This window comes from Haliotis rufescens, unplaced genomic scaffold (assembly GCF_023055435.1).
Source record: "Haliotis rufescens isolate VD_foot unplaced genomic scaffold, xgHalRufe1.0.p SCAF_12, whole genome shotgun sequence".
NCBI lineage: Eukaryota > Metazoa > Mollusca > Gastropoda > Lepetellida > Haliotidae > Haliotis > Haliotis rufescens.
The window spans coordinates 10,038,576-10,049,250 of NW_025963802.1; the positions used below are offsets into that span (position 1 = coordinate 10,038,576).

At 38.8% G+C, this 10,675-nt stretch overlaps 1 protein-coding gene across 1 annotated transcript; it reads left to right on the forward strand.

Moving 5' to 3' along the window:
• Window positions 1-861: 861 nt before the first annotated feature.
• LOC124143871 (zwei Ig domain protein zig-2-like) lies at window positions 862-10,457 on the forward strand. The gene is made up of 9 exons (XM_046513019.2): window positions 862-1,290; window positions 1,613-1,712; window positions 5,089-5,134; window positions 5,707-5,879; window positions 7,152-7,350; window positions 7,657-7,710; window positions 7,963-8,117; window positions 8,745-8,861; window positions 9,428-10,457. The coding sequence occupies exons 2-9, from the start codon at window positions 1,635-1,637 to the stop codon at window positions 9,467-9,469; spliced, it is 864 nt and encodes a 287-aa protein (XP_046368975.1). The 5' UTR covers window positions 862-1,290; window positions 1,613-1,634; the 3' UTR covers window positions 9,470-10,457.
• Window positions 10,458-10,675: the final 218 nt, after the last annotated feature.

The following is a 10,675-nucleotide window of genomic DNA, read 5'->3' on the forward strand; positions in this document are numbered from 1 at the left end:
AATTTGACCATTACTACGAAACCCTGTTAATCTGGGAATGTTATTCTGGGCGGTGTAGCTCTTCACCAACCATTAATCTAGACAATATTTCTCCGGGAACGTCATTCAAAAAACCTTATTAATCCAGAACCGTGCATAGTTACTATCCCTGTGCTTACCTTTTCATTAATATTCTGAATGCTTATATTTGAACATTGAATTCATATTACAGTCCTCTGTCATTCAAATCTACATTGTCATCAAACTAGACATGTTCATATATGATGTCCTTGATCTATACATCCCCGTGTCTTCAACAATGCATACGAATAGGTGGCGTTTATAATCTACTCACACAACAAATAAATTAAACAATATAAATACGATGTACAGTCCATCTATAAGTACAGTAAACTACGGTTTTAGCGAACTCGAGGGCACCAACAAATTTAGTTCGTAATATCCGTAGTTCGTTATAAGCCTATATACTGCATTTATACACGGACCTATACAAGTCCGTGATTTATACAACAAATGGTCGGGACTAAAAAATAAGTTCGTCATATCTGTCAGTTCGTTATAAGCGTGTTCGTTATAAACGTAGTTTACTTTATATTCAACGGATTGAATATGTGTTTTATTTGGATTAGGCGACGAAGGAAAACTAAACACATACTTAGGCATCACCTATCGTTGTCTTGTGAAATACATTTGAGTGTGGAAGTCTCCCGTGAGGTATAAATGTCAATATATCGGCTACACAGTTAATGTCAGCTATCAGCCGTGTGTAGCCCGACAGTGTTTATACCCATGTGTAATCACAGTCCGCGTGTACATGGCGTTGTATCTGCGTGTGACATGTGTTGTACTAGGACAGTGTGTTGATGTAATACATGGAAGACTATTCAATAAATACAAACGGATCCAGTAATTCTTGCCTGATTGGACATCACAAACTCCACTAAATGGCTGAAGACAGGCGATAGACAAGTGGTGGACGGAGAAAAGCGAGACATACATACTGAACGCCGCTCGGCTATCACTGCAGAGGAGAGGACGGCTGTACGCTCGAGTACACACACGGTACGCGCGCTGATTTCCATTGGTCACTTATTTCATTCATACTTCGCTCGAGGAGGCGGGGACAGCGTGACGTCATCAAGATCGCCTATAAATCGCCGACCATTGGCGGTGAGAATCAATATAGAAAAGCGAAGCCGACGGAATCAGGAAAGGACTGATCGTGAGATACCGCAGTGCCTAAACAAAACATTGGTGACTTGTTCTCGGACTAAGTTGATAACGCTCAAGGTAAGTTGAACACGTGGTGATGCTTTTACTATTCGATCCTGTCTATCAATACATAGGGCGAAGTAATTATCGACTTATAGATCAATACCAAACATTTTCGTGTTGGTTGATTTATTTTCTCATTCTACATGCTTCCATGAAATGTTTGATTTTTGTGTTTCATTCAAATTTTGTATACATTAATGGCTACATTTATTAAGATACAGACACGTCTTTATATACATTAATATTCCATATTTTCAAAATTAGAAGACACATTGATATATACTAGAAAAAAATGTATGTTGGGTAAAATAGTCAAAGTAAATTTTATGTTTTACAGATTGAACAGTTATAAAAAGAAAATGACCAGTTTAAAGCGGTTGTTGATGTTAGCAGTGTCCGTTGCGTTGTTCTCTTGTGTATCGTCCGCATTTCTTAAGGTGAGTTTTAGACAAGTAATATCGATTTTTTACAAATTTCTATGCATTCAACTAACTTCGAGGAAGAAAATTTCAAATATATTGCTATGATCACTGTCTTTTCCCTGTACGGGGCACTACCAACTGGGCAGATCGAAACATCCCCTCAGCACTTCACTAGAACACTCTAGAATGTATACAGCATGAGGACGACAGACATATTAAAACGTGCACTAACAGACCATAAGTGAATAAAACAGGTTTAACTACTATTTGCCTCATAATGCTTAAAAATGTTCATAGATATTATCCTGGAGACTATAAAATATGTATATTAGTTAACAGTCGAAAACAAGAACAGGCATTGTATATATACAGGGAGAGAGCGTCCGCTGACTAAAGTTTAATTATAGCAATGACGGTAGTGGGAACAAGAAGGAAAAATTCTATTGTTTTGTTTATTCCGCCGAATCTGGCAACATGTTATATAGCATGGTATGAGTACTGGGACATATATAGATTGCATCAGCCTTCTGACGTGGCTTATCAGTGGCTTAAATGAGGGACTTCCCCGCAGTGCACCCCCCCCCCCCCCCCCCCCCTCGAAATACCACGTGACTGTGCTTGACCCCGAAAAGGTCACATCGCGAGTCTAAACTACCGCCGACTGGAATAATCCAGATATGATTGAAAATTGCAACTTAATCAGATTTTCACAAAAGTATGTATAACTTTTGTATCCCATATAACCATGAAGTCGTTTCATCATTGTTGTAATAACTACTAGGCTATGGATTCACATTCTGACCTCTTCCCTCGGATAAGATCCTCATTACTGACATTTATTGGACATATTTGCTCTCAGAATTGGCTTTGACAGAATCCTATGCTCTTCACAAAATCGGTTATTCGGATTGGTAGTTGTAAAGCACCTTATAAACATACTTTGTGTTTTAATATTTTTTAATGCTTCAGGTAACATAAATGTCATTTTATTGCCTCTCTTCTGAACCTAAATTGATCTGATAAATATTATCCATAAAATTTAATGTCTTTTTAACAATGAATATTTAACATTTATGCAATAAGTCTCAATGTACCATGGTTTAATTTTGTATTGTATCGTACCATATAACTTCAAATATGTAATTAAAATATGAAACTGAAAATGCAAGAAAAGATACACAGGAATATTAAACTCACGTGCGAGGGAATTTAATTCCGTCAAAAGCGGTTTTTAATTGTCTAGTAGTTCTGTGGGAGCCCTCGTGAAAACTAAGCTATCACTGCAGGCGTATCGCGCGGGACACTTGTTGGTAGTTGAGCGGGAGGAGAATAACCATAACACTTCCCGGCCCGCTCTCCCAACAGCGCAGTTCCACAGGTGCGACTAAACCCAAGCAAGCCGTCTAAATGTGGCCCACTGAACTCTCGTCCCGACCCGGCCCACTGGCCCGATAGGTATGCGCACAAGTTGATTATGACGTCATGTTATTAGACGCGCATAGATCATTTACCCCTTGTTGAATGTTGTCAATAGCACACTCAGTGCGGCAATGAATGGGATACATGCAAATTATGTGTTATCGTTAGCAGGCAGCGTGGTGTTTGAGCGTAGCCTCGGAATGCACGGATGTGGGGGTCGTGGAGGGCCGAGGCATGTGCGACTAACCGAATTCCGCTCCGTCTGGGGGCAGCTTGCACTTGAATATAATATTTCATCCAAGCCAGGAAGTCTGATTTTCTCCGAAGGTTTCCTCATATCTGTCGTCATCGAAAATTGGGGTGCCTTAAAACCGTTAAAGGGACAATAGTGAAATATGTATAACAGTAAATCAAGTTTCTGGAAATAGTCCCTAAATGCCCATATTCTGCCTAAAATAATAAAAATTCAAATGTGTTCCTTGAAAACCTGTAGAACATGGGTATATGCATTACCACATATACCATATACACGTTAAATGTGTTATTGGAGAAATATGATAACGGCATAAAATGATAATAAATATTGAAAAGAGTGACCTTAAATTGGTTTATGATTGTATATCCTCAAATTATTATGTTACAGTGTTGTATGTGTTGGTGAAATATGTAAAATAGCCCTAATTAGTAAATGATTTGAAGAAAAGCGACAAAAACATTTGCATAATCAAAATAAATCTCTGCTAAAAGAAGAGTTTAATGTACGACTCCGACTATATCATGAGCACCTTTTTATGAATATATATCAAAGGCTGATGATAATGTTCTTGAAAAGTGAGTGTATTCTGCCCCATCGGTAGCACCCGTCACAAACACATGCAAAGGCAAGTCAAACATTCAACTGACAAAACCGAAGTAATTCCCTATATGAATGATTATAATGTATTGTTGCATGTGTTTTATGGTAACCATATGACGAAACAGTAAAGGGGGCGCCATATTAGGAAAACTATTGAGAAACATGACGATAAACTGTATTGAATAGAAAAATGTTTTCCCAAATGTTTATGTAATATGGTTGTCTGTGTGGTATGCAAACATTATGGATATGTAGCATAATCTTTATTAGATCCGGAGTCATGTCATTGTAAGATCCTAAGTGACCCTAAGCCCCCGTTGTTACTATTGGTTTCAGTCTGACAAGCATAGCTTGTGTCACCGTCCACGTAGGTATCACTCAATCTCAGACAAGAAGTTTATGTTTATAACACTATGCTCTCTCACATACACATATATGCGTCTAATAATAGTTGAAGTTCGTCACATACAAACACCCATGCGTCATCCATGTCCCTGGGTCGATAATTACCATCCGTGATAATTTGAATTTGTCGTCTATTGCCACACTTTAAAGATACGTATGAGTACTTTTCTTTTTTCTCTTCAACCGAATTACAAAATTAACTACACTTACCAGAAATAGATGTTAAGTATGCGTTATTGGGACGTTGTATTGTTGATAGATCGTACCACAGTTAAGAGGCTTGGCGTATCCATGTTTTAGATGCATCATTAAGATGTTCTTTACCTAAATGCTTTGTAGGCCACTATCAGTTTCTATTGTGACGATGTTCTGACACGGATATATTGTAAAGGCTTCCCACACACTGATGTAAGAAGGAAGAACAAACGACCTCGAGCCGTCACGTATGACGATAGCTTTATCCCGGCTATGATGTACCGGATGGCTGATTCACCATAGATTAAGTGAACCGTTACACGTCACGTGTCTCACGCCCACGCGTTTCGTTGAAAGGACCCTTTTAGACTCTTGTCTGAACGTAAGCATATCCGACACAAAACGCTCAAAATTAGTATATATAATATTTGAATCGGATATATGATGTATATGTTCAAAATGTTTTTTACCTCACATAATATGAAAATTTAACAACTGTTTTTGTTTTTGTTGCAGAGTTTAAAACACAAAAGCCTTTTGAATAGAAAACATAATTCAGCAGGTACGTTTTTGATTGTTTATTGGTTTTGTTCTTTTAATTGAAATTTGATTGTATTTGCTATTAACAGTCGTAAACTCACTCCGTATGGACTGCAGTGAGATCGGTATCACAAGTAATGTTTTAACTGTAATTTTATCATAACGTCAGATGCATTTTGGAATTTGTATGAGGAATTGGGGAATGTTTGTTTTGGTTAAAAACTAATGACCTATTTAATGTTGTTGATTAAAATTATACTAATTGCTATTCTATTGTTCAATTTGCGTGAGCGTTGGGTTTAACGCCTCTTTAAAAAGAAAGTATTATATTTATATTACGGCGTGTCAGCTTGACATGGGAGGAAAGCCCGAAGCGATGCAGGTCTTAGACGTTTACCACTTTTGTGAAACGCACGAGCATGGTATGGTGCTGACAAACCTAGAAACAATCGTGGCGAAACGGGATTCGAATTATGATTCGAATCATAGGTTTTTTTGCGTACCCAAGGGACGCAACTCCACAAAGGAACAACCCCACTCTAGACGAGGTACCCCGATTTATCATATAATTTTTTTTACTGTTCATATTTCCAGTGTCCAAAAGGCAAGAACCTGATGATTCAGGACCTAAGCTGTTTTTCAAGGGCCGTCCATTGAGACCGACAACGCGGGTGACAAGACGCCATGACACCGTTCTGGAATGCGAAGCTGGAGGTAGCCCCGGGCCCTCTATCCACTGGCTCAAGGATGGGGAACGAATTGAACAGGTGAGCTTCAGCACTTGTCACTGGACTTCATGTCCACAAAACACTGTAAAAAGGACACTTCTAGCGTATATATGAAATCAGCATAAGAAACAAAATAATGTATTGTGCAAAAAACGTTTTTAAAGATTATGAGAAAGTCTACTACTTAGTTTTTAGTGTTATTTTAAAGTATTTATATTAGATTAAGTTCCGTGTTTTTATATACACTGCAACACATTTTCATTTAAACGTTTAGAAAGTAACAACATGGTGGCGTATAGGGCGAAGGTTATCTTTGATAAAAAAACACAAATATGTTGATAATCTTTCATTTGTGATAAACAGCACAGTGCTAGAAAAGAATAAGACTCATTAGCTCAGTTGGAGAACTCAATAATCAGATTCCGTTACTGATGGCGACGAGTTTGACAAAATCATTTGATGTTGTGTAAGATGAACGTGTAACCTGTTATAACATTACACGTTCATATAGGCGACACGCGTATTAATAAAATGTCATCAAAGGTTTTGTGGCGAGTAAAACTGAAGACAGTACCACTTAATTGTCATTTCCGAACCTAAATCTGATAATTACTAGTTCAGGAAAATGTAGGCGAACCATCAGAAGTGATTTGTTGCAATATCTGATACGAAAATGAAAGGCTCCGAAGACATGATAGACGGACTTGTGTTTAATATCCGTGAGAGCCTCCAGCATATACAGGTACTACAGATGGATTACTGTGGTCTTAATACATCGCGATGGGGATGGTTGACAAATTGGAAATGCCTTGCAGTCTAAGAGAAAGAGCCGAACTTCTATACCGCTCAACGTGCTTGTGACCCTGGGGCATCCCTTGGTTTTTTATCCTGTTACTGGATTAATTCTCCCAATGGGCGCCGACTGTATATTCTTTCTAAATTAACAACTAGGATTTCAACTTTCGCCAACTCTGTTTCAGTGATTTACAACGGATTAGATGGAAATGCCCCCCCCCCCCCCCCCCCCCCCCCCCCACACACACACACACACACACCACACACACACACACCACACACACACACACACACACACACACACACACACACACACACACACACACACACACACATTGCCATTCTAACCAACCATCACAGCTGACCTTGACATTACATTTGATCAAGGGAGATAACTTAAACTAAAAACGACCTGCGTTGCAATGGGCTTCCAGCTACATCATCACCGATTATGCCTCTTCGTAACTTCGTAACAATCTTTTACGTTTGATGTCATCCATATTTTTATCTTTTCAGGGCATGTTCCAAAATTACCAAGACGACGAAGCCTCATTTGAAGATACGATAGGGAAGGATGGTCTCCCCTTGTTACGCCTGTCCACAACAAGGTCAAAGTTACACATTGACTGCATTAGCCCTAAAACTGAGGGACAATATACATGTGTTGCTGAAACACCATACGACAGAATAAGCCAGTCCACAACAGTTAAAGTCAGTAAGTATTTTAGCGGAGATATACGTCCTGAATGGCCAAGATAAGGATGACCTTGACAAAACTCAATTCATTTCATACAGAAAAGGTTGTAAATACTGACTGATATCCTACTTGTTTAAAGCATCAGTAATCTTACTCACCAATTGTGTCTCTATCCTTACTGTTATTTGTTATCTGTATGCTTTTGTTCTGTGTTTTGCGATAAAAAACCCAAAACATTCCAAAGTATGTTACGGCTGACGTCTATATGTTGTTTTATACAGTTTTTGTACAGTTTCAGTATAGCAAACATTTTCTCTTTTCCAGTTTCTCGTGCTATCGGATCATTTAATGAATGCTTGTTAAAGAAATCTATAAAGGGTAAGTGTATAACCTTGTTGTAGTGAATGCTTTGATACAGTTGTAAAGAGAAAACTTACACTAACGTTATCATCTTAAAATCAGTTATTGAGTAAGGTAAATTGATGGACCGACTTAAATAACAGAGGCTAGTGATAATATAAAGTTTTAGTAAATGATGTTTTTAGTACTTGAATATTACCGGTATCTTGTTACTACAACAAAACAGGGGCCAATAAATAGATGAAAGACACGGATGGTTGTGTATTTTAGGTGAAAAAGCCCAGGTATACATGTGGACTGCCACACGTGTAGAGTTCGAGGAGAACAGGGTCCAGTTATTCTGCAGAGCGTCAGGATCTCCAGCACCAAGACTTACGTGGTATGATGCCGAAGGAGAGCCTGTCCAGCCGGGGCACAAATACGAGGTACACATTCTTTCGTAACTCCAATATACTTGAGTCTACACTATCAGTAAATAAAACAACCCACCCTGATAGTTAAACGACATGTTCGAGTCCCAGTTGCGGACGATTGTTTTGTAAACGTTTAGAAAATAGTTCAAACATACATCATCACAGTCGCAATCGTGGAACAAAATGTTCGGTCTTAATCGTGAGGGACGTTTCTATCGAGTTATTGCTCATAGAGGGACGTTTGTTTTGTCAAAGTTCTGCCACTGCTTGTCAGTCTGACTGGTTTTATAACGTGAAATTTATATACATATTTTGGTCCTGGTCTTTCGTTATGTTGGTATCTCGACGTTTTCAGTGGGTTCATCAATTCCCAGAGGACATAATCATACTCATAAATAGATAAAACTACATAGGTTTATCCATTTCGGTATTTGTACTTAAATAAAACGAGTCGGATATAACAGTATGAGATGCTGAAAGTTGACTTAATTTAAGTGGCGGTTTCATATTCGTATCAACACAGACACTGTTTCACAATGAATATTTTCTTCCTTTGATAAATGATGATTACTGTTATGATGATGATTATTATAATACTTTATATTATTATTATTATTATTATTATTATTATTCCACCAGATTGCTGAAAATGGAGATCTTATCATTAAGAACATCAACTGGTTTGATATGGGCGTGTATACATGCACGGCATCTAACAAACATGGCGAGGATTCGGCAGAGTCGTTCTTATATCCTGTAAGTATCTATGTGTTGGCCACAACAAATAACGACCACTATAGCTTGATGTTAATACATATTGGAAACGTCCAGAAAAAGTTCACTAATTATGTGGTTGATTGGAAAAGGCTTATGTAACCCAATCGCAATCACCAAATATAGATATCAAGTGATATTAATTCACTTTGTCCAAACATATTCTTGGGAAATTGCTATATATATATAAATTTTGGTAGTGGGGTAGCCAATTGGTGGAAGTGTTGGCCCTACAGGACGCAGACCGGGGTTCGATTCTAATCTCTGAAGTCCGTGTTCCTTGCCGTGACGATGCTGGAATATTGCTGAAGCCATATTCGCTCCCCCTTTCACGTTAACAAAGTAGTGAGTGAGTATGGTTTTACGACGCTTTTAACAATATTCCAGCAATATCACGGAGAGGGACACCGGAAAATGGGTTTCACACATTGTACCCATGTGGGGAATCGAACCCGGGGCTTCGGCGTGACGGGCCAACGTTATATCCTCTCGGCTACTCAACCGCCCCTTTATAAACATTAAGTTATTATGATCTGTTTTGGTTTCAGACGTACCGGGACGACGAGGAAGAGATGCTACCACCAGTGTAAATAACCTTTGAGGTGTCACAGGTCTCTACCGAACAACTTCAAGGTGTGCGAACGCTCACAGAGGAAGGAGGTGCTCTGCGCATGCGCAGCAAGGAAGGAGGAGTTTTTAGTTTCCGGTTCTTTATGAGGTCCATTTTGTTGACAACGCCGGCGGCGCCAAGTCGCAGTGCGGTACTATATGCCATCATCGGTCTCAATGCAATCTTCAGATCCCGGCTATCTGGTGTGACGCCATGTCCCATTCATTGTTACCTGCCTAACAGCCAGAAATGACTTTGTGTGCCATGGAGTTTTCATGCTAATTTATTTATTTATTTGATACTTGTGTTCACTATTTTGGTTAACTGTCTCCTATGTTGAATATTTTCACAACAATAAGGTCTATTTATTTTTTTGATGGATGAGGACGAGGAGAAAGAGAATAAATTTTATGCAAATTATGTATATATCTACTCTCTGTTGTTTTGTTTTGCCAAGTAGTCGTTTGGGAGCAATCATTTGATTTTAAGGATGTGTGGTTGGGGAGATGGGGTGCGGTATATTTGCTAAAATATAATGCCTCATTGAAGGAAATAAATAATGTGCCCTTTTCTTGCAAACATGTCCAAAGAATCATTATTTTTATGTATTAAAAAAATAGCACCTGCTTTTTCGAAAAAAATATTTACGCTCCTAAACATAAAAAAACATGCTGATCCCAAACCAAAATTCGCATCCCTTCCCGAAAATGAAATGGTTGCTCCCGTAAGACCAAATATGGCTCATATAACGGATTAAGTTTCACTCGAGCCATTGTTGAATATATAACTGAGTATTGTTGTAAGTTGTGTATGTTGAGAGCAGTTCCATGATTATAGTGAACATGTATTCCTGAACGTATGGAATGTTGCAACAAGTTCCAGGCTACAGAGTCCAACTGTTTAACGTCCTGTTACGTGTTACAGACACCTGATAAAATCTAAGAAAAATAAATGAACTTATCTTTGTATTTCCGAGTTCCGCTGAATTTTTCCTATTTGTTGGTTGAGTGCCTAGTACTGGGTTTAAGAGTATCATGACACACCTCTAGTGCACCGGTAGGGCGACCATGTTCTATGGGGGCGGTGGGGTAGCCTCGTGGTCAAAGCGTTTGCTCGTCACGCCAAAGACCCGGTTTCAATTCCCCACATGGGTACAATATGTGGAGCCCATTTCTGGTGTCCCCCG

Excerpts from the sequence above, each read along its gene's own strand:
- LOC124143871 (XM_046513019.2), top strand. The coding sequence starts at position 1,635 with ATGACCAGTTTAAAGCGGTTGTTGATGTTAGCAGTGTCCGTTGCGTTG. Across the intron at positions 7,351-7,656 it reads GTCCACAACAGTTAAAGTCA|TTTCTCGTGCTATCGGATCA; the intron begins GTAAGTATTTTA and ends TCTCTTTTCCAG. Across the intron at positions 7,711-7,962 it reads GTTAAAGAAATCTATAAAGG|GTGAAAAAGCCCAGGTATAC; the intron begins GTAAGTGTATAA and ends TGTGTATTTTAG.